We start from the raw sequence: 24165 nt of genomic DNA on the forward strand, positions 1-24165 counted from the left end.
GAAAGAACTTTGACTCTCATTTCCTTCAAGTACCCTAAGGTTACTTCTGAAAAATAAGTGGAAGATATCAGAGGGGGAAAAAGCAAGAGACACAAGTACAAAAGGCAACGTTTTGTTTAATCTGAACATAGATTAGCGCATAGTGAAGAAGAAGGGAACTTACACTTACTGAGTGCCACCTATGTGCCAGAGTCTGTGTTGGGAGTTCTCACGTATTTATTCTCTTTTTTCCCCCCAACATGGCTCTGTGAAGTAGATTTTAAAAAAACAAAAAAAAACCAAACAAAAAAACCTTTATTTTATGGATACATTGGGGTTCAGAAGAGCTCACTAACTTGTCTAAGATCATACAAAAAGAATTGAATCCAGATCTTCTTAATGCCCTGGCAGCACTCTAAAATAATCTTGGCCTTTAAAAAAAAAGTCTGAAACCTACCCCAAACTCAATTAAATTCCAATCTCTGAGAGTTGGGATGGGCATTAGTATTTTTTATAATTGGGCCAAGTGATTATAGTGTGCAGCCAAAGTGGAGAACTATGACTCTGACTAAAGAGGCAGTGCCTCTCCTATTACTCTCCACAAGAAGGGACGGGGCATTTTTTGAACGAGGGTGCATTCTAAATACTCTTGAAACACTTTCAGATACATCCCTTTTTCTCTGCTCCTTCTACCCTCCACCACAGGGTCCTCTTCATCTCTGGATATCTGTAAGTAAGCAGACGGAGTGAGGAGAGAAGTTGTTATTGATAGTAGAGAAATACAAATTCAATTGAATTAATTTAATCAATATTTCTCTTTTGATAAAACATGTATGTGTAGTGCTGATAGACTGTCAAAGCACAATGTCAAGTAGTGTCAAGAAAATTTGATATGGTTTTCTAAATTTGTTGACAACTTTGGTTCGTTGAATATGCATTCACCAACACCAAATAGTACTGACTTATTATCTTGGTTTATAGGGATCATAAAAAAGATGGGGCATGGATCTCTTGCTGGTAGGAAAATAATTTTGAATTCCTGAGATTAGATTTGTTAATTGCCATATAACATGTAACATTTTACCCCCAAATTTTTGAAGTATTGTGATTTACCATATCTATGGCATCTCAATTATAAAAATCCATTCTTTTACAGTCTCCTTTTAACCTTGAAATTGACCATGAGCAATCATAATATTTTGATTCAAATCAAAATGTTCAAATGTCATAATATTTTGAACACTTTTCATATGTTATGAAGAACCTCTTTGTATATTCATCTATAACTAAAGGTGAATACATAAACACAGGCATTCTTGGAATTGGCAAAACATGTCATTTCATACAGTAGTTACCCTGGGCATTTATTTTAGGATATGTAAAACCAGAGTACCACCTCTCATGAGTTTTATCAATAGACTTCTGTTTTAATGGAGAATTAGAAACAATACAGAGAACAGAATGTTCATCTTCCACGCTATCCGACTAGCTCCGTCCTTCCTGTCCCTACTATCTGGCCCCTAGTGATGCAGAAACTACCATTACTACTTAGTCCAATTTATGTGGTTCCTGCTTGGTCACTGTTGGGTTTATGGAGCCTGCCTTAAACTATCAAACCGCAACAACATATTGCATGTTGGACATTGTGTATGGTCCTTCCTGATTTCTACACCTAATGTTAAGTTCCACAGGGAAATCTAAGGAAACCTTGATATTGCTCCCTGATTATTACACTATAGACAAATTGCATGGTGAATATACGTGTCTTGCTTACACTCATTTAACAGTTTTTTTTTTATTTTTTTTTTTAGCTTTGATCAGTTTATTGTCCAATTACTTATACTTTTCTGGCAAATGATTTCTTTTTCCTATTTGCCCCTAAAGTGAAATAGCCTATTTTGTGAGGATCATCTTGCCAAATTATAGCATTATTTTTAACTACCCAAGTCCATTTTGCATATGTCTACTGACTCAGGAAACATTCAGTTACATTCCTCAAATACCAGTAATAACACCCAATATAACCACTGCATATCAAATAATCTCCCACTTTTTCACCAGGATTCTTTTTTGCCTTTTATTGCAAAAAATTTCAAACATAGAAAGTCGAGAGAATAATAAAACATATCCCCGTATACCATCCAGCTTCAGCAGTTATAATGTCATCCCTAATCTTGTCTTATCTGTACCTCACCTGTTCCTCCTCTTTTTGAAACTAACCCCAGATTTCATCTGTACATATTTCAGTGTGTATCTCCAGTAGATAAGGACTTTGGAAAAATTACAGCCACAGTACTACTATCATACCTTAAAAGTTAACAGTTCTATAGTATTATAAAATATCTAGTCCGTTTTCAAATTTCTTTGATTTTCTTTAAGTTTCTTTTACATTGGTTTGAATCAGGATTTCAAGATCCTGGTATTAATTTTGTTGGTATATCTTTTTAAATCTCTTTTAATTATAGGTACCTCATTCTTTTTTTTCTTCTCTGCAATTTATTTGTTCAAGAAGTTGAGTTGTTTTATTGATTGCTTTAATCTAGTCTCCTACAAACCAGATTTTACTGATTGCATTCCTGTTGTATTTTTTTAACGTGTTTATCCGTGCCTTCTTTTTCCCATAAGCTGGTATTAGGTTTAGAAGCTTCCATTTTTGGGAAGACAGCTTCAGAGGATGTGATGTGTGCTTCTATCAGAAGGCACAAAATGAATGTTTGTACCCTCTTTTGTTATGTGAACAGTCATTGATGATTATTGTTTATATTCATTCCTTTGTGAGGTATTGCAAAATGGTGATACCCAAATGCTACCAATTTTGGTCTTTCATTATCTGGAATACTTTAAAGAGACTTTTCCCCATCAATGATTTGGTTGTCCTGGGGTACAGTTTGTGCAGCAAAGGGAGGTTGAGTGTTACTATTATCCCCCTTGTGTGTTTTCACAATAATGAATTGGTTCTAAAAGTGAACAGTGATTTCTTCATAGTATCATTATGACTATGTGGATCTCAATATATCTGATACATTTCAATCTATTGCAGTTATTCTTTTTATTGCTGCTCAAATTTCTTCTTTTTTTCTATTTTGGCCAGTAGGAGCCACTGAAAGTTGGCTCCTGAGTCCTTTTGACACAACCCTAGTAATTTTAGATAGTGTCCTTGCTTTCTGGTATACTTCCTGCCCCAGACTTGGTTAGCTATTTTTCCAAAGGGCTTTAGGCCATTTTAGTAGAAAATAGCATTTAGAAATAGCAATCTTGGTGCTGGGATAGAAGGTAATAATTTACTAAAAACCTATAGGGAAGGAGGGAATGAGCCATGTGGATATTTGGGAGGCCAGCATTCCAGGCAGAAAGAACAGCATGTGCAAAGACTCGGAGGCTGGAGCAGAGGGAGCAAGAAGAGGACAGTAGTAGGAAAGAAATAGAGGTCATGAGGAGCAGGCCAGGCAGGGCCTGGTGGGAAGCTGGAAGGACTTTGGCTTTTCTTGGGGTGAGATGGTGCCTTTTATAAATTTTGAGCAAAAGAGTTCCATAATCTTTTGTCTTCTTTAATTTTAACTGAATTGTTATGGGTTCTGGGTTGAAAATAGGCTGAGGAGTTTGAAGAGCAGAATCTGGGAGGAGACCAGTGAGGAGGCTATCACGATAATACAGGATACAGGCGAGAGATGACGTGGCTTGGATCAGTGTGGTAGCAGTAGAAGTAATGAGAAGAGTCAGGTCCTGGATGTATCTGGAAGATAGGACCCGCCGAATTTGCCAAAGGGTTGGACTTGGATTGTAAGGAAAGAGGATTCAAATATGACTCCAAGGTTTATGGCCTGAGATGTAAATGAAATTATAAAACATGATAACACGAGTGGCATCTCTTCTGTGGGTCGGAACAGTGTCTGTGGGAAAGGAGCGAGGATGGGTCAGGCAAAACTTCATAGGGGATGATGTGGTTTGGATATTTGTCACTTCCAAATTTCATGTTGAAATGTGATCCCTAATGTTGGAGGTGGGACCTGGTGGGAGGTGTTTGGGTCCTGGGGGCAGATCCCTCATGAATGACTTGGTGAAAATGAGTTCATTTGAAATCTGGTTGTTTGAAACAGTCTAGCACCTCCCCTTTCTCTCTTGTGCTCCCTCTCTTGCTATGTGATGTACCAGCTCCCCCTTCACCTTCTGACATGATTCTAAGTTTCTTGAGGTCCTCACCAGAAGCAGATGCTGGTGCCATGCTTCTTGTACAGACTGCAGAGCCATTACCTCTTTTTATAAATTACCCAGTCTCAGGTATTTCTTTATTGCAATGCAAAAACAGCCTAACACAGGGGACCAGATATTTGAGTCATGAAAGATACATAGGAGGACCAGGTGGATAAGAGGGGAAAGAGCATTCTGAGCAGTGTAATAGCTTGTATACATTTAGAGTTGTGGCCAGGTGTGGTGGCTCACGCGTGTAATCCCAGCACTTTGGGAGGCTGAGGCGGGCAGATCACGAGGTCAGGGGTTCGAGACCAGCCTGGCCAATATGGTGAAACCCCGTCTCCACTAAAAATACAAAAATTAGCCTGCCATGGGGGCATGTGCCTGTAGTCCCAGCTACTTGGGAGGGTGAGGCATGAGAATTGCTTGAACCTGGGAGGCAGAGGTTGCAGTGAGCCAAGATAGTGCCACTGGATTCCACCCTGGGCGACAGAGCGAGACTCCATCTCAAAACAAAAATTCAGAGTTGTACAAGGATTATGGGTTCTAGAATTAGATTCAGTTTTTGGAGTGCAGGAAGCCTATAACAGGAAATGAGTTTAGAGAGGTAGAGAGAGTCCTTACATATTCTATGACAGGAATTTAAATTTTATTTTACACATGATAAGGAGACTAGAATTTTTAAAGTCTGCCAATGACATGATCAGATATCGATTTCAGAAAGATGAGGAGAGTATGCACTATGGCAGAAGTGATGGGAATGGAGAGAGGAGATGAATTTGAGAGGTCTTAAGGTATAGAAACAATAGGATTTGGTAAACATTAAGATGTGGGATGTGGGGAGGGGTCTAGGAGGACCCTGAGGTTGCTGGGTTGTGTGACTAGGTGGATGGTGGTGCCATTATCTAATGTAGGGGTAGGGCGCAGTGGCTCATGCCTGTAATCCCAGGACTTTGGGAGGCCAAGGCGGCCTATCACCTGAGGTCAGGAGTTCAAGACTAGGCTGGACAACATGGCGAAACCCTGTCTTTCCTAACACAAAATTAGCCAGGCATGGTGGTGTGCACCTGCAATCCCAGCTACTCGGGAGGCTGAGGCACAAGAATTGCTTGAACCTGGGAGGCAGAGGTTGCAGTGAGCCAAGATTGTGCCACTGCACTCCAGCCTGGGTGACAGAGTGAGACTCAGTCTCAAAAAAAAAAAAAAAAAAAAAAAAAAAAGGAGGGAATACTGGTACCGGATGTAAGCAGATTTGGAAGTAAAGATACAGAGTACAGTTTGGATGCTAAGTTTGAGCTACTTGTGGGATATTCTCTTGACACCCAGTAGGTGGATGGAAATATAGATCTGGAGCTCATGGGAGTGGATTTGGCAGAAATGTAAAGGCATGAGAAGTTATGACCTAGGTAGAATAAGTGAAGTAGGGAGAGAAGGCAAAGGGTGAAGGTCTAGGGAATACCAACATTTATGAGACACAAAAGTTGACTGAAAAGGAGCCATCGTACACAGATGGAGGAGGAAAAACTGACATGAGGGGGATTCTGGAAAATAAGGAGAGATCAATTTTCAAGAAAGAAGGAAGGCCAACAATGGCCCATGCTACAGAGATCCAAGAAGATAAAACACAAATTGGTCTTTGCTTTAGAGGCCATTGCAATCTTAGGGCAGTTTCATTGGGGTTGTGCGGTGAGAAACGGGAATGCAATGGAAGGAGGAGTAAATGAATGAGGAGAGAATAGAGGTGATGAAGGTAAGGCAAAGGTAGACCATGGTCTCTAGTAGCTTGTTTGTGAAGGAGCTGTTTTTGTTTTAATTAATTTTTTAAAAATTGTGATAAAATAGACATAAAAGTTACTATATTGCCAGGCCCGGGGGCTCATGCCTGTAATCCCAGCACTTTGGGAGGCCAAGGTGGGTGGATCCCCTGAGGTCAGGAGTTCAAGACCAGCCGCCTGACCAACATGGAGAAACCCTGTCTACTAAAAACACAAAATTAGCTGGGTGTGGTGGCACATGCCTGTAATCCCAGCTATTCAGGAGGCTGAGGCAGAATAATCGCTTGCACCCGGGAGGCAGGGGTTGCCATTGCACTCCAGCCTGGGCAACAAGAGCAAAACTCTGTCTCAAAAAAAAAAAAAAAAAGTTACCATATTAATCATTTAAAATTTATTTTTATTTTTGTAGAGATGGGGTCTTGTTATGTTGCCTAGGCTGATCTCAAACTCCAGGCCTCAAGACAACCTACTGCTTCAGCCTCCCAAAATGCTGGGGTTAACAGGGAAGGCCAATGCACCTGGCCCATATTAATCATTTTTAACTGTACACTTAAGTATTTTTAAGTATATTCACATTGTTAAGCTGCCAATCTCAAGAACTTATTCATCTTGCAACACTAATATTCTATACCATTAAACAATAGAATTTGTTTTTAAGAATGAGAATTACTTAAATATTTTATATGCAAGGGGGATGAAAGAGGATGAAGGTGTAGGAAAAATGAAAATTCTACCTTTCTAAGAACTTATAAGACCATTTCATCATTAAAAGACAGACAAATATCTACCCCTTTCTAACAACTTCCTCCATCTTTCTGAGTGCAGTTTTAATTTTCTACTTTCGATTACAAAAAACAACAAAATTGACAATGATGATAATTTTTTGTTAAGAAAGAAGATTTATTTTTTAAGATAAATTCTGAGGCCTTTAGAAAGATACACACAAACTCCCATCTCTTTTATAATTATTCTTGTATGAATTGGTGATAATACATACTTAACCATAGTATTTTCTTGATGATGAGAAGGGTGCGAACCTGGACAACATGATTAAATTGTAGCACAGAGCATATTACCTATAAAAAGCATCAAATATTGTCAAAAGGCTCATGTAATATGAGTTAGGGGTTAAAACTATGTTTCTATTACTCCATATTCAGTGTGGATGAACTTCAAATATTTAAGAAGTGCTAGTTATTATAATGAGATTTTACCTCTCCTGGTTAAACCAGACGTTGGGTACTAGAACAATTTACTTTTTACTAACTCTTTCTCTCTCTGATGAAATGTAAAGAGAATGAGTCAATTGTCAAAGTAACCTTTTGTCGACAACGTCTGATAGAACATGATTGAAGTGACCTTGAATTTTAATTTTGTTTAAAATAGAGAACTGTGGCCAGGCACTGTGGCTCACACCTGTAATCCTAGCACTTTGGGAGGCCAAGGCAAGTGGATCACTTGAGGCCAGGAGTTTGAGACCAGCCTGGACAACATGGTGAAACCCAATCTCTACTAAAAATACAAAAATTAGCCGGGCTTAATGGTGCACACCTATAATCCCAGCTACTCGGGAGGCTGAGGCACAAGAATCACTTGAACCTAGGAGGCAGAGCCTGCAGTGAGCCAAGATCATGCCACTGCACTGCAGCCTGGGTGACAGAGTGAGGCTCTGTCTCAAAAAAAGAATGTAAGAATGTAGTAAAATAGGCCGGGCGTGGTGGCTCACGCCTGTAATCCCAGCACTTTGGGAGGCTGAGGCAGGTGTGATCACCTGAGGTCAGGAGTTCAAAACCAGCCTGACCAACATGGTGAAACCCTATCTCTACTAGAAATACACAAATTAGCTGGGCAAGGTGGTGGGCGCCTGTAATCCTAGCTACTTGGGAGGCTGAGGCAGGAGAATCACTTGAACCCGGGAGGCAGAGGGTGCAGTGAGCTGAGATTGCTCCATTGCACTCCAGCCTGGGAGACAAGAGCAAAACTCTTGTCTCAGAAAAAAAAAAGAACTTAATGTCCTAATGTAATAAAGCAGAGAACTGTTGCCACAGCACCCACCAAAGTGTGTCTCTCATTGACAAGTTCAGGTACTTGTCTGTCCGTTTCTCCTGCCTACCCCTCAGCCTCTGGATATTCCCTTTGATCATTCTTTTCTCTTTCTGGCTTTGATGTTTTGGTTTCCATTCTGTAATTCACAGAATATTTTGTGGACATGCTCTTTTCAAATTTGTCTCCAAAACAATAGTACAAAGGCAGTCAGTCATAAACTGATTATATTGTTGGTTTTTACAAAAAATCCCATCATATCACCCAAAACCAATTTTATCATAACAGGATGAATATCAGACCAATATTCATTATTAGAGATGTAGTCTAAACTGGCTCGAGAGAAGACATCCATTGAGTCTTTCATTCAATATAATTAGTTGTTATTATACATGCAAAATCCTATAACTATAAAGCATTTCAGAAATAAAGTGTTGTTATACATCTCCAAATTTGTTAAAGTATAAAAATGTATTAAGTATATACCATGTGGCACCGTGCAAAGTAACAGATGCCTAAACTAAAAGGTTATCCTTCATCATTATTAAAGTATGACTGAAAGTTCGCTGGAGAATATAGTTTCTACACAGAGTCAAAACAATCTTTAGGGCTCACAAATTTAATCATTTATATGGTATAATTGGCTTTAGATACAAATTTTCATGCCAGACAAGTAATGTAGAAAAAGCAAGAACTAGGAAACAGGAAAACAGATCTACCTTTCTGCTTTGCTGTAATTCATTCACTTTTTCAACCATTCATCAAATATTTATTGAGAGCCCATGCTGTGAGAGAAACTGTATTAGGTGCTGGAGAGCATGGTAGCAAATAGGAGAGATCGTGTGTGAGCATGAGCAGGTGGCTTTACCTCTCCACATCTCTAACCTTGTTTAGACTCGATGTCTGAGGTATCTTTCAAACCTGAAATGCTAAGGTTTGCAACAGCCTTGTGGAGGGAGAAACTGCCAAGTTGCCTTGGGACTTGAGGACTTACCTTCCTTTCAAAGGGTAGCCCTTGTTTTGATTTCAAAATAATTTTGTTACACAGTTTAAAAATAATTTGCTCAGGTTCTCATCTACATTGGGGTAATCTTGATAGTCTGGATGTGGCAATTCATGCTCATTAGACTTCAAAGGTAGGAAGTGAAAGTTGTGAAATGGTGGATGACTTTCATCAATTCACAGCCAGGCAGCGGTTCCCATTGAGCAGCTCCTCTGTGGTTCCACCCAGCCTTCCAACCAATAATGCAGCTTCTCCTGCAGGAAACTCATCCCTTGGGTCACCTGTTAGCCTTTGCTCTAATGAGCCTTGAGAAAGGATTGCTGGTCATGGGACCAGAGGCTTTATGGGGAGGGAAGAATTGTATTTGACTTTCAGTTTTTCGAGTGGGTTTCAAGGTAACAACTTTCTTATTATCTAGCTTCATAATTGCAGTAAGGAAATAGCTTTTTTTGCTTGCAGCCGAGACGACTTTTTCAAGGGAGAAAAAGGGATTTCTATAACAAAGAGAGGGAGAGAGAGATGAAGAGGGAGGGAGTAAGGGAGAGAGGAAAGAAGGGAGAAAGAGAGAGAGATATGAATATACATTGCTTCAAGGATACAAAAAATTACAACCTGGAAAAGGCTTCGAGTAACTTTAGGAAAATGAGCTGCTGGAGTCCTCAGTCAATCTGTCCTTTCTAGTCAATGAAAAAGACAAGGGTTTGAGGTTCCTTCCGAAACGGGGCCGGCTAATTTAGCCCCTCCCACGAGCCTAAGGGTCTGTTATATCTCTGTTTCCTTGAGTACCTCTCTCACGGAGACGGACCACAGCAAGCAGAGGCGGGGGGGGAAACACGAGGAAAGAGGAGGAAAACAAAAGCTGCTACTTATGGAAGATACAAAGGGTAAGACCAAAATTGATTTGATCTGAATCCTTAAAAAAAAAAAAAAAAAAAAAAAAAGAAGGAAAAATAAAAGCCAGAGCAAAAAGCAAGTACTTGAAAGTTGGAGGCAAAAAGCCCTGAATGAACTTTCCCACCCTCTTCCTTCTGAGAGGAGGCAGAGAAAGAGCTTTGGGAAACTTTTTAGGAAGCAGAGTCCAGGGTTGCAGTCCAGGGTGGCTCTAGAGCAAGCTGGAGGGGCTCATGAATATTCATTACTAATTTGTATTCAGAGTTGGTTTTTCAGAGGCAAATGACTTTTTCTGTCCCCTTGCAGTTTAAGAGGCAGCTGCCTCATCTGCAGTCCGGACTCATCTACCCTCGGGTCTGTACCTCAGGGAGTTTACTTGAAGATGCTGGGCTCTGCGTGTAGATTTGTTTTGTTCTCGAATTTCTTGCATGCTTTCCTGTTGTGAAATTAGCAAAGGCTTCTTTGCTGGGAACAAGACAGAGAAGTTAATGTGGCACGAGGCTGTCACAACGGGACCCCAGAGTATGTCTTTCAAAATGCTGAAAGTTTCTTGAGATATGTGGGGGAGTTTTATGTGAGGGACAGAGTGGGGGACAGGGAGGGGTAGAGAGAGGAAATAGAATAATTCTATCTTAAAAGGGCAGGTCATATCTGACTACATTTAGATTTTGTCTAAAAACTACAAGAGCAGCCTGGTTTGCACAGATGGTGTGCAGTCTCTATCTTTTACCTCTTTTGGGCATTTTCTGCCAGGACGGAGAGCCAGCTGCTTGCCAGCGTGTGAGAGCCAGGAAGAATCTCTGCAGCAGTGAGGGAGCGGAGAGTTGTAAATCTCCTTCTCCTCCTCCTCTATCATCTCTAACTTCTAACATTCCCACATGCTTATACCATATAGAACATGGAAGAATAGCATAAGTAGGCAATAGATTTCTTAATACTTAACAATAATGATAGCTGTTAATGTTGACTAAGTCTTTATTCTGTGTTGGGAGCTGTACCTAGCATATTACATGTGCTACTTACTTTTCACATGAACCTTACAAGTGCTATCATTGTCATTCCCATTTTCCAGATGGCAAAATTGAGGTACTGAGAGGATAATTCACCTTGAGATCTCACAGTTAGTAAGGGCTGAGTGTGGATGGAGGTGGTCTGAGGCAGGGCTGGTGGGCTTTTCCACTCCCCAATACTGTTTCTCTGCTTTTTCTGGTGCCCTGACATTGTGGATTTCACGTTCGCAAATCCTTGAACCTACTGGGGCAATGATACTGATAAAGTCTTAAGTCTGTGAAGGAATTTGTACTTTGCACTCAAGTTCACATACATTTTCATCATTTGATGCTCATGGCCATTCTCTAGGAGAAGCAGGTATTGTTATTATGATCTTTTACAAAAAGGAGAAACTGAGGTCAGAAGGGGTTAGTTAGGTGACACCAGTCACAGCTAGTTGTCAAAAGTCTGGACTGGGGGACTGGGCGTGGTGGCTGGCACCTGTAATCCCAGCACTTTGGGAGCTGAGGTAGGCGGATCACCTGAGGTCAGGAGTTCGAGACCAGCCTGGCCAACATGGTGAAACCCTGTCTCTACTAAAAATACTAAAATTAGCCAGGCATGGTGGTGTGCGCCTGTGGTCCCAGCCACTTGGGGAGCTGAGGAAGGAGAATCACCTGAACCTGGGAGGTGGAGGTTGCAGTGAGCTGAGATTGCACCACTGCAGTCCAGCCTGGGTGACAGAGTGAGACATTGTCTCAAAAAAAAAAAAAAAAAAAAAGTCTGGACTGGATCTGAAACCCTCTGCTTCTGGTTTTTCTTCCAACCTACAGAGCAGGCCCAGTTATCTCTGAACGTCTGTCCCCACCCCAAGCTGCGCCTCACTGAGTTACTTTCAGTTCCCCAGAGGAACTGCATCTTTCCTCAGACTGAAGCTAGGCGCTGTCTCCTGTTTTAAGGGCCTATCCGGTGCTCTCCTTCCCCTTTAGTCTGGAGCTGAGCTGCCTGGGTTTGAATTTCAGCTCCACCATTTACTGTGTGCCTCAGTTTCATCATCTATAACGTGAAAATAATAATAACATCTATCTTATAGGATTGTGGTAAGGACTGAATGAAGGATTCATGCAAAGTTTTTAGAACAGTGCCTGATGTATAGTATCGCTAAATAAATATTAACATTTGCTATCACTCCTTGAAGTCTCATATTGGTTGTTATTCCCCTTTAAGCCTTCTCTAATCCTTCAAGTCTAGATTAGCCCCCATCTTGGATGCTTCTATAGTACCTCATCAGTTATGCCTAAGGTGGCACTTATCATACTTGTCCACACTCCTGCCCTCTACATTACCTTCTGTCTCTCCCCAGTTGTAATTTATGTATTCACCTTTAGATCTGCAGTGTCTAGTGCAATTTTATTTTTAGTCTCTCAACTTATGGCAACTTTCTCATCAGTGTGGGCAGAGTGGTGGGAGAGGGGCCTCAGTCATGATGGGGTACAGGAGGCAGCCACAGAGGGTGACCATATAGCAGTCATAGAGGGCCAGAAGCCATGCAGGAAGTGGACAGATGCTGAGTACTGATTCAGGAAGAGCACATGTGATTCAGCAGCCAATGGTGAAGGTGTCAGGTTCAGTGAACTCCTCCGTGAGGTCTGGGAGGTCCTGTGATGTGCTTATTGTGGGCCAACTTGGCAGCCACATTCATCAGCCCCTGGGACAGGTTCTTCAATTTGGTGTCCATATCAGAGAACATCCCAAGCTTTCCTTAGAGGGTGGTACACACCAGGCTCTTGTGCAAGTCCAAAAGGTCCTTGTCAGCCATTAGCACCTTGAGCTCCTTAATGGGAACTCAATAAATATTTAGTGAGTGAAGCATTATTATTTTAGCCAATGCTCATTTGAGACTCAGGAGGCTGGTTTAAAAGGGGGACCTTTGAGTTTGCAGTAGGGTTCCCCAGTGGTACATATAGATCTTTTGCACAATCTGTAAAGACATCTCTCTATGTGGATACACTGAAAAACAAAATACATCCCTTTGGGTGGATGATTTTCAGAGATAATGTAACCCCATGCCAGGGCACCCTGTTGGGCAAGTGAAGCTCTGGCTGAACTTCAGCCCCCACTCCCTGCTCAGCCAAGGGCCAAACTGGAGATTTCAGGTGCCTTATAGCCAACTTTGCTTTCTCTGAACAGAATATCTGGTTCCATAAATAGTGTCTTTCTAGCCCTACTTTATAGTAACCTTGCTGTCTGAGATAATGTACTCTGGTAATGAAATAAAAACAAACACTACAGAAGTTGGCCCTGGGAAAAATCATAAAGTACACTACGGTTTTTTCCAGCACCCTCCCTTTCCCCTTCCTGGCATACCTTCAAACCAATTTGATACATATTATTGTGTGTCTACCATTTGTAAGTTCCCATGCCACACAGATCCTTGGATAAACAGTTTGCTTATGGTCTAGTGGGGAAACCTAATAATAATAGCTGGGAGTGCTAATAATAATAGCTAACATTGATTATTTATTATGTGCCAAACATTGTAATGCTTTATATGTGTTGTCTCGTGTAATCTTTACAAAAATTCCGTGATATTGGTTTCCGCATCTTCCAGCTGGTGGAAGAAGGTCATTTGGTTAAGGTCACACAGCTAATAATAGGCAGAGGGGAAATTTTGACTGATGTAGTTAGGACACAGTGGTACATGCTTGTAGTTCCAGCTACTCAGGAGGTTGAGGCAGGAGGATTGCTTGGGCCCAGAAGTTTGAGGCTGTAATGTGCTATATTTGCACCCGTGAATAACGACTGCACTCCAGCCTGGGCAACATAATGAGACTTTGTCTCTAACAAAATAAAAATAAAAAATAATAATACAAGAAAAAGTGCCATGAGAAGCAGAATAGGGAGTGATGGCTTCTGGAGAAACTTCTCAAAGGATGGGACACTTCAGTTGGATCTAGAAAAAGGAGTAGAATCTGGTGCCCATGGCAAGCCCCTTCACCCTCCCAGCAGTGCTTAAAGATCTTTTCTCTCTTTTACCTTAACTATAGTGTAGATTTAAGAGTAAAAAGCCCCCTTTTTTCCCAAGCTCTGAGCAGTCAACCTACTTACATGTCCATCTTGGAGATTTGAAGGCAGAGTTTATCCTTCACTATGGGTCGTGTAATCAAATAAGCCTTTACAAAGCAATCAACTGCACATTAAATGATTTCCTTAATCATGATTGCACCCTTGGTAATAACCTACATCTGGTAAACAGTTTTTATAAATCATTGTGATTGGTATTGCCTTTACTTGGTCAAATTACGTTTTGAGAGGGCTTTCCCCCTTGTGTTGTCTTTTTGGTTGTTTCTCTGCTCTTTATAACTAGTGATGGTGCTCAAGGGCAGTGGGGTTTAATCCCACCCACTACTGTCCAGAGGTGATGGGCTGCATCTGTGCAGAGTGAAGGTGAGGCCTGGAGTAAATAACGTGGAGTCTATTCTTTTAAGTACTTCGGAGGAAGGCCAAAATCAAGGGCAGCCCCTGTGGTGAAGAATCACTAAATGTCTTGATGGTTTGGTGAAGTGTGCAAGAGTGGAATCACTTTTTCGTCTTGGTGATATTGGTGTGTGTGTGTGTGTGTGTGCACGCATGTGTGTTCTGAGGCAGTGCTTCTCAAACTTGAATATGGGTATGTATCATTAGAGAACTTGTAAAAATGCAGATTCTGATCCAATAGCTCTGAAGTAGGTCTACGTTTCTAACAAGTTCCCAGGTGATGATAATGCTGCCCCTCCACAGGCCACACTTTGACTAGCAATGTGACAGGGTCATCACATGCCTTAGTCTCAGGGCTTATTTTGGTACTAAATGACCAAGCTCTTCCCACTCTCCACCCCCTCACCAAGCTACCACTTCTAGCACTGATCAGCTGTCATTGCAGGATGATGGGAAGCCTAATTCATTTATTCATTCAGCAGATATATGCCCTAAAACAGGAAACTGAGGCTCCCAATTTGCCAAATCCTAGAAACTGGAATCTTCAGTACACACAAACTACTGTTACACAAAAAGGCCTTGTGTTAGATTTCCTACATGTCTCCACCTTTTCTCCATGGCTCCAAGCTTCCCTAAACTTCCCTTATTCTCTGCCTTCAGCTTGAGAAGTACTGGAGCAGAATGTGTGGCTGCCTGCAGAACCTTGTGCTGGGTGTTGGAGTCCCAAGAAGCTAGAGGTAGCAGGGGCTCAGGGCTCTGAGATTGGGAACGGTGTGCCTGAGGCATTGTCTATGCTCTGCAGAAGAAAGGTGGGAATAAGTCTAGGAGCAAAGCAAGGAAAGTGGGTGCAGAGAGAACCGATGGAATTTCTTTAGGCTTGGAAACTTGAGGGAGTTGTGAAGAGAAAATAAGTTTTTGGAGAAAAGAATCCAAAGTAGAGGTTATCTAACATGTATGCGACATGCAGTTTTGTTAGAATATCAAAGTGACTTTAGAGATCCACAATGGCAGTACATGCCCTACACAAAGAGGTGTTTCCTTCCATAACCACTGCTTGATTTAAAAAATTAAAAAAAGAAGCCAAAAAAAAAAAATGAAGCGTTTCCTTTTGATTCATAGGAAGGATGTAAAGCATTGCTTTATGTCCATGAGGATAAAAGTAACGTAGCACATGCCTGTTAAAGAAAACATGATACTATAGATTACAGTAGGGAAGAAAAACAATCACTTGTAATATTTTGGTGCTATTTCCTGGCAGTTCTTTTTTGCTATGCCTGGGTTGTTTCTCTCATTTGGCATTCACTTGAGTAGGACCTTGAAAAATTATGAGATGGCACCATGATCATTAGGCCATATATACAGTTTTAAAGCCTGGTTTTACTGTAGCAGTGAAGCACAACTATTTTCCATTTTATAGCGTGGTCTTTGTTAGCGTATTTTTTATAGTCACATGGTTTATTTAACAGTTCTTCTGTTATTGAACACTGAGGTTGTTTCCATTTCCAATAAATGTCTTCGTGCAGGAAGTTTTTTTCCATATGTAGGATTGCACTCTGAGGATAGGATCCGACAAATAGACTTACTAGATTGAAACTTGTTAATGTTTTTTAAAGTTCTTGATTACTGTTGCCAGGTCACCTTCCCAAAGGTTGGGCCCTTCATGCTCTCAAAAGCAGTTACTGTTTTGTGGCATCCCTGACAGCTTTGGTGTTTTTGTTTTTAAATAATCTTATCAATTTTTAGATTGTTTTAGTTTGTATTTCTTTAATTACAGTAAATTTGACATTTTTCACATGATATACTTCTTTTGTATACTTTTTACATCCTTTTCCTGTTTATTATAATACTTATTTGGATTTGACGTTTTTAATCAACATATGTGAGTGCTTTATCATATAAAGGTATTCAAGTTTTCCTGCCATACTTATAATAGTTTTTCGGTATTTATTTATTTATTTATTTATTTATTTTTGTTATGATGGGGTTTCACCATGTTGCCCAGGCTGGTCTAGAACTCCTGCACTCAAGTGATCTGCCTGCCTAGGCCTCCCAAAATGCTGAGATTACAGGTGTGAGCCACTGCACTTGGCCTGTGATAGTTTTTCTGAATCTGTTCTTACTGTGAATAGATCCAACACCTTTTTATATGTGGTGTCATAGTTTTCTAAATAGTTTGACATCATATTTTTATTCTCTGTAGCCCAGGATATTACTTTTAGAAGATTCTAAATGATTTTTATTTTTGTTTAGCCATTATGATTAATTTTTCACTTTTTCCATGATGGTTAAAGAATATGGCTTTATAATTTCTGAGGTTTCCTTGTAACTAAGCATATGGTGGGTTTGTATAAATCTATGAACACTTGTGAAGAAGCTGTATGTTTTTAGGATATAAAATTGGATATTTATTAATCAATCCAGTCTTTTCAATTATATGGTAATTTATCTCCAACCATAATATTCTCCGATGGGTAGAGAGGAGCTTAGTCCTACCAACACCTTGATTTCAGTCCAGTGAAACTGATTTCAGGCTTCAGACTTCCAGAGCTGTAAGAGAATAAATGTGTGTTGTTTTAAACCACTGAGTTTTTAATGGTAATTTGTTATAGCAGGCAAAGGAAATGCATACGGTAAGAGTTTAATGAAAGGAAGTGCTGGTGGCTTTGGTTAGTTAACACACAGACTTATAGTGGATTAATTCAGTTAATTCAGTTTTCCAACAGTCCTAGGAGGTTGGTATAATTTAATGTTAAGTAACTCAATTGTTAAAGTCTCTCAGTTGGTAAGTGCTGAAGTTGAGATTCAAATCCATAGTTGTTGATCTTATTATCTGGAGATATAATTGATATAATTCACATATCATATAATTCACCAACCTAAAGTTGACAATTCAGTGGTTTTAGTATATTCACAGGATTGTGTACCACCACCAAAATCAATTTTGGAACATTTTATCACCCTGAAAAGAAACCTCATACCTATTAATGGGCACTCCCCATTTCTTCCCTACGTGCCCCTCCACCCCTGCCCCCCCGTCTTCTGAGTCCTAGGAAAACACCAATCTACTTTCTGTCTCCACAATTTTGCCTATTCTGGACATTCATTTCATAGCATATATCCCACTGAATGTATATACCACATTTTATTCATCAGTTGATGAATAGTTGGATTGTTTTTGTTTTTTGACGTTGTGAATAATGCTGCTGTGAGCATTCATGGACAAGTTTTGGTGTGGACTTATGTTTTTAATTTCTTTTGGTTATATACCTAGGAGCAAAATTGCTGGGTCACTTGTATGTCTATGTTTAACCATTTGATGAACTGCCAGACTGTTTTCCAAAGCAGCTGGACTATTTACATTTCCACCAGCAATATATGGTGATTCCAATTTCTCCACATCCTTGCCAACACTTGTTATTACCTATCTTTTATTACAGCCTTCCTAATGAATGTGAAGTAGTATCTCATTGAGGTTTTGATTTGTATTTCCCTGATGGCTGATGGTTTTGAAAATCTGTTCATATGTTTAGTGGGCATTTGTGGATCTTTTTTGGAAAAATGTCTGTTCAGATCCTTTGCCCGTTTTTTTTTTTTTGAAGTGGAGTTTCACTCTTGTTGCCCAGGCTGGAGTGTGATGGTATGATTTTGGCTCACTGCAACCTCTGCCTCCTGAGTTCAAGTGATTCTCCTGCCTCAGCCTCCTGAGTAGCTGGGATTACAGGCACGTGCCACCACGCCCAGCGAATTTTGTACATTTAGTAGAGACGGGCTTTCACCATGTTGGCTGGGCTGGTCTCGAACTCCTGACCTCAGGTGATCCACCTGCCTCGGCCTCCCAAAGTGCTGGGATTACTGGCCCCTTTGCCCATTTTTTAAATTGGCTCACCTGTTTATAATTGAGTTGCAATGATTCCTTATATATTCCCTTTTCAGATATATGATTTCCAAAAATTTTCTCCCATTCTGTGGGTTGTCTTTTCACTTTCTTGACAGTGTTGTTTGCAGCACAAAATTTAAAAGTTTTAAATTTTGATGATATTCAATCTATAGTTTCTTTGGTTCTTATGCTTTTGTTGTCCTATCTAAGAAACTATTGCCTAATAGTTTGCCTAATTGCCTAATGTATGTCATGAAGACATACATCTATATTTTCTTCAAAGAGCTACATAGTTTTAGCCCTTGCATTTAGGTTTTTGATCCACTTTGAGTTAGTTTTTGTATATGTTATGAGGTAGGGGCCAAATTTCATGTTTTTCTATGTGAATATATAGTTGTTACAGCAACATTTGTTGAAAAGATTATTATTTTCTCCTGTTAATTGTTTTGGCACGCTGTTGAAAATCAATTTCCCATAAGTGTGAGCATTTTTTTCTAGACTCTCAGTTACATTCCATTTCTTTATATATCTAGCCCTATGTCAGTTCCACATTTCTTGATTACTACAGTTTGGTAGTAAGTTTTGAAATCAGGCAGTGTGAGTCCTCCAATTTCTTTTTATTTTAAAAATATTGTTTTGGGTATTATGGGTCTCATTAACTTCCCTATGAATTTTAAGATCAGGTTGTCAACTTTTGCAAGGAAGCCAGCTGAGATTTTAATAAGATTGCATCAACTCGGTAAATCTATTTGGAGAATATTGCCATCTTAAAAATATTAAATCTTCCAATCCATGAACATGTGATGTCTTTCTGTGTATGTAGGTCTTACTTAATTTCCTTAAGTAATATTTTGTAGTTTTCAGAGTGTAACTTTTGTATTTTTTTGTTAAATTTATTCCTAAGTATGATTTTCTTTTTGGTGCCGTTATAAATGTAATTGTTGTAAAATTTCATTTTTGGTTTGTTATCATAGATTTTTTGTTGTTGTATTAATTTTTCTATTTTGAAAGGACTTCAAAATTACAGAAAAGTTACAAGAACAATTCAAAGAGCACTTCACAAATATTTACAAAGTTAAAAAATTCTGCCACATTTCCTTTATCATTCTCTCTTCCCTTTTCTGTTTCTCCCACATATAACAGTCACATACAGTATTTTTCCTGAACCATTTGAGAATAAGTTGTATATATTATGTTCCTTTACCCCTAAAGATTTCAGTATGTATTTCCCAAGAACAAAGATATTCTCTTATATAACCACAGTACAGTAATCAAACTCAGGAAATCTAACACTGATAGAATACTTTCAATTGTAGTCTATAATCAAATTTTGTTAATTGGTGAAACAATTGTTATAGATTTACTTTTAACCTCAATTACCCTCAATACTGTATTCCTCATAAGTTCTTAGATTCTTTAACAGTGCTTCAAATAATAGTGACTTCATGCTCTTAATGCAATTAAGATTCATTTAATTCAATACAATTGTCTGTTGTCTATTTACCTCTACTCATGTTTTGTATGTTTTTGCAGTTCATATTTTGATAAAATTGAAATAACTCATTTTTATCTACTTTTTTAGTCTTAAATTCTGTTCCCCCCCCCCCCATTTGGCTGATATGTTTTGTCTGTTTTTAATCTTTCTAAATCCAATTTGATTCTCTGTTTTAATAGAGGAATTTAAACAGTGCACATTTATTTTACCTGCCTTTTTTCATTTTATTCTCTTTAGTGTTTAATTTTTTTCTGTTATGCTTTTTACTCTACAGACTCTAGACTTTGTTATTTGTTTTTATATTTCCACAAAGCTGTGAATAATGGACATCTTATTTTTAATTGTACTTGTAGCAATCTTTTTTTTTTTTTTTTTTTTTTTTGACTCAAGGTCTTGCTCTGTCACCCAGGCTGGAGTGCAGTAGCATAATCATAGCTCACTGTAACCTTGAACTCCCGGGCTCAGGTGATCCTTCTGCCTCAGCCTTCCGAGTAGCTAGGGCTATGGGCGTGCACCACCATACCCAGCTGATTTTTTTATGTTTTGTAGACACAGGGTCTTGTTATGTTGCTCAGGCTATGGAAATAAAAGAAAATCATTCCATCCTGGCTAACATGGTGAAACTCCATCTCTACTAAAAATACAAAAAAAAAACCCCAAAATTACCTGGGCGTGGTGGTGGCCGCCTATAGTCCCAGCTACTCGGGAGACTGAGGCAGGAGAATGACAGGAACCTGGGAGGCAGAGCTTGAGTGAACTGAGATTACACCACTGCACTCCAGTCTGGGAGACAGAGCGAGACTCCATCTCAAAAAAAAAAAAAAAAAAAAAAAAAAAAAAAAAAAAAAAAAGGAAAGCATTCCTGAGCTTAAATTTATCTTAATATCGAAGTGAAGTTAGTAATTTTTGACCCCATTATGAGAGAAGGATTAAGAGTTTTTGTGTCCCTGTGTCCTCCTTTTTCTTATTTTAAATATTTAATTTGACAATGTTATAAATTCAAATAGTAAAAATTATATTAGTCATTTATTTCACAGGATGTTTTTCTCTTTGTTTGGATATTAATAATCAAACTCATCCCTCCATGAATTTAATGAATTTTAATATAGTTCTTATCTCACTATGCCTTTCCCCATTCTTGGGTCCCTAATCTTGATTCCTTTCATAATGGTTTAGTAAGCATATTAATTTTTTAGAAAGGGAATCAGTGTTATAAAAGAGAGACAACTTCTCTTAAATATAGCAATCTTTCCCCCTCAAGTCATTGGAAATATTCCTCCATTGTCTTGAGAAGTTTGATGCTGTAAAGAAATTGCTATAGTTTGAATATGTCCCCCTAAAAGCATATGTTCAAAACTTAATCCCCAATATAACAGCGTTGGGAGGCAAGACCTACTGGGAGGTGTTTGGGTCATGAGGGCTCCTCCCTCATGAATGGATCAATGCCAATAATAAAAGGACTTGAAGCTGTGAGTTTGATCTCTTGCTCTTATGCTCTCTTGCCCTTTGCTTTCTGCCATGGGATGACACAGCAAGAAGGCCCTCGCCAGATGCTGGCCCCTTGATCTGGAACTTCCCAGCCAACAGAACTGTGAGCCAAATAAACTTCTGTTGTTTATAAATGACTCAGTCTGTTGTAACAGCACAAAACAGACTCAGAAGTTGAGGACAACTGTTTTTTAGCCTGAATGGTTTTTGTTCCTCATTTCTGAAATTTACAACTTCCACAATAAGACAACTGGATATAGACTTCCTTTCAAAAATTTTTGCCTGGAATATGGTAAACCCTCTTGATTTCCAAATTTAGAACTTATTTAGGAGCAAGAAAGATTTCTTCTGTCACAACTTTGATTAATGCTCCTGTTTCCTTTGTTTGTTTTTCTTCTTCAGGGACCTATTATTTGAATCTCTTATCTCTAAATTGCCTGCCTGAGGCCTGCCTGCCTACCTTCCACCCTCCCTCCCTTCTTCCCTCCTTCCTTCCTTCCCTCCCTCCCTCCCTCTCTCTCTTTTTCTCTCATTCTTTTCTTTTTTCTTTTCTTTTCTCTTTGTCTGCCTTTCTTTCTTTCTTTCTTTCTTTCTTTCTTTCTTTCTTTCTTTCTTTCTTTCTTTCTTTCTTTCTTTCTTTCTTTCTTTCTTTCTCCTTCCTTCTTTATTCCTTTCATTTTCTTCATTTATTCTTCATTGCATTCTGAGACTATTTTCCTAAGAATTTCCTCTATATCACTGATTCAGTTTTCCTTAACTATCTCCAGTATAAACTTTCATTCAGTTACAATGTTTTTGGCTTCCATGAAATCTTTTATTTTAGCTTGTTTATGGCAACATCCTCTTGTACAGAGTTCAGAAAAAACAAAAGATTTCCATCTTATTCCTGCCTCATATCTATTTTAGAGGCAAGCTTTTCCTTCATTGTTCTTTCTATTTTCTTGCAAATTTATTTAATCTAAGGCCTTATCCTTGAAAGAAAAGAGATTCCTTTTGTATGTATGTATGGATGAATGTGTTTTTCACCTATCCTAAAAAGTATTTAAGGATGTATTGGGGGAGATTTATCCCAGTCTAACGTTAGATATGGATAGAATGCATAGTCTGCCCATGGCTCCCTCAGGTTCTGTTCAGATCTTGGAAAAATGCAATCACCAAATGCTAGATCCCCATCTAAATATGAGGAGACATCTAAATCCTCTGAGCAGAAAAGTTCACTCAGATCCAAGAAAGAAGGCGAAAGTCTTCTCGCCATGTACAGTAGTCACGTTCCAGAAGATAAAGTTACTAGGGCTGTCAGAGCTTTATCAATATGGTTATCCAGAGGCATAAAGGCATTCAGGAATGAGCCTTTGTTCCTTCCCCACTGAGAGCAAACCTCTATTGAATTAGGGAGTGAGCTCCTGTTCCACTGCTTAGCAGTTTTCCTGAGCCTTTGTTGGATATCATTTCTATGATCTCTTTAGACTTGTGGTAGGTAGCATATGGCTGCTAATGTGGCTGTTTCTTTGAAGAACATTCCACGCAGAGGAACCAACATGTACAAAATTCTGGGGAGAAATTAGGTGTTTAAGAAACAACAAAGAATCCAGTGTGGTTGGAGTGGAGAAGGCAAGGAGATGAGAGCTGAGAGGTAGGTTTGGCCTAAACAGAATGTCTAGCATCCTGCAGACCACTATATAGCCTTTGACTTTTACTTACAGAGCAATGGGAAACCACTGTGAGTGTTGAGCACAGGAGTGACTTTATCCAATTCACGTTTTAATAGGATCACTCTGGCTGCATTGTAGAGAATAGACATAAAGGGATATGAGCAGAAGAAGAGAGACTAGTTGGGAGACTACTGCAGTAATACAGGTAAAAGATGATGGTGTCCATTTCTAGGTAGTAGCAGTGGATGTGGTGAAAAGTGATTGGATTTTGGACCTAGTAGAGCCAATAAAATCTGCTAGTTGGATTTGAATGGGAAACAAGAGAGAAGGAAACTTGACTCCAAGGTTTTGGGCCTTCCAAGAAACTGAAGGATGGAGTTGCCTTGAGATGAGACGACTGTAGGAGGAATAGCTTTGAGTGGGAAGATCAGGATCTCAGTTTTGGGTGTGTTAATTTTCAGATGCCTGTTTGACATGGGTCTTTCAAAGAGAGCAGAAGGATATACAAATTTGGAGTTTGGGGAAGAAGACTGGGCTTGAGATATAAATTTAGGTCATCAGGTGGTGTTTAAACTGAGTGAGACAGGATTTAAATCCAATGAGACTGGGTAAGTGAGCGTAACTAGAAAAAACAGCAACAACAATGCTCTAAGCACTAAGCCAGATGCTCCAACTTTAAAGGTTGGGTACAGGATGAGAAACCGTCCAAGAAGGTTGAGAGAGAGAGAGAGAGAGAGAGAGAGAGAGAGAGAGAGAGAGAGAGTGTTGGAGTGGGGGAAGGGGGATAAACTAGGTAGGTGAGTATGGTGTCCTGGGAGCCATCAGAGAAAAGTATTTCAACTGGGTCTAACTGAGTCTAATGCTGCTCATGGGTAAAATATGAAACTGAAAATTGACCCTGGCATTTGGCATAGTGAATGTTGAAGGTTGTTAGTAAAGATTTCACAAGTAGAGGAAGTCTTTTAGGGATGGAAATATTTACAGAAAGGTGTGTAACTTCCTGGTGCTGATGTCTATCCAAACTGCAGACATTTTCTGTGAAAGAAAAGCCAGAGGCCTTTCAGGGCAGGAAGTATGGTCTTTTTCAATTGTGTTTTTCTCAAAAAGCTTGCTCTAAGATTCAGATTGTGAAGAGACAGCCCAAACTACAGGTGACAGTATGTTACTCTTCCCAGAACTGCCTTATGACTTCAGAGAGCAGATCTGTTTGCAAAACTAATGGAGGATTAGGGCTGGGGAGGAGTAGAAGATCACATTTCAAATGTGGTGTACGTATCTGCATTTGGCATTTTAAAAAGACTCAG

The 24165-nt window shown here is 39.4% G+C and overlaps 1 protein-coding gene across 9 annotated transcripts in view; it reads left to right on the plus strand.

The window, feature by feature from the left end:
* The window catches only part of ENTPD1 (ectonucleoside triphosphate diphosphohydrolase 1), a 206512-nt gene that overhangs the window by 54690 nt on the left and 127657 nt on the right, over positions 1-24165 (plus strand). For 3 of the 9 annotated variants that reach the window (XM_074002285.1, XM_015456459.3, XM_074002286.1), the window contains exon 1: positions 9785-9875. The exons of 4 other annotated variants lie outside the window; for them this stretch is intronic. In XM_074002285.1, coding sequence (XP_073858386.1) covers positions 9860-9875 — 16 coding nt within the window. In that variant the 5' untranslated portion in view covers positions 9785-9859. Of the gene's footprint in view, positions 1-9278; positions 9387-9784; positions 9876-24165 lie in introns of those variants that run through there. 2 more of the 9 variants (XM_065520129.2, XM_065520128.1) reach the window with 1 other exon arrangement.

This window comes from Macaca fascicularis, chromosome 9 (genome assembly GCF_037993035.2).
Source record: "Macaca fascicularis isolate 582-1 chromosome 9, T2T-MFA8v1.1".
Classification (NCBI taxonomy): domain Eukaryota; kingdom Metazoa; phylum Chordata; class Mammalia; order Primates; family Cercopithecidae; genus Macaca; species Macaca fascicularis.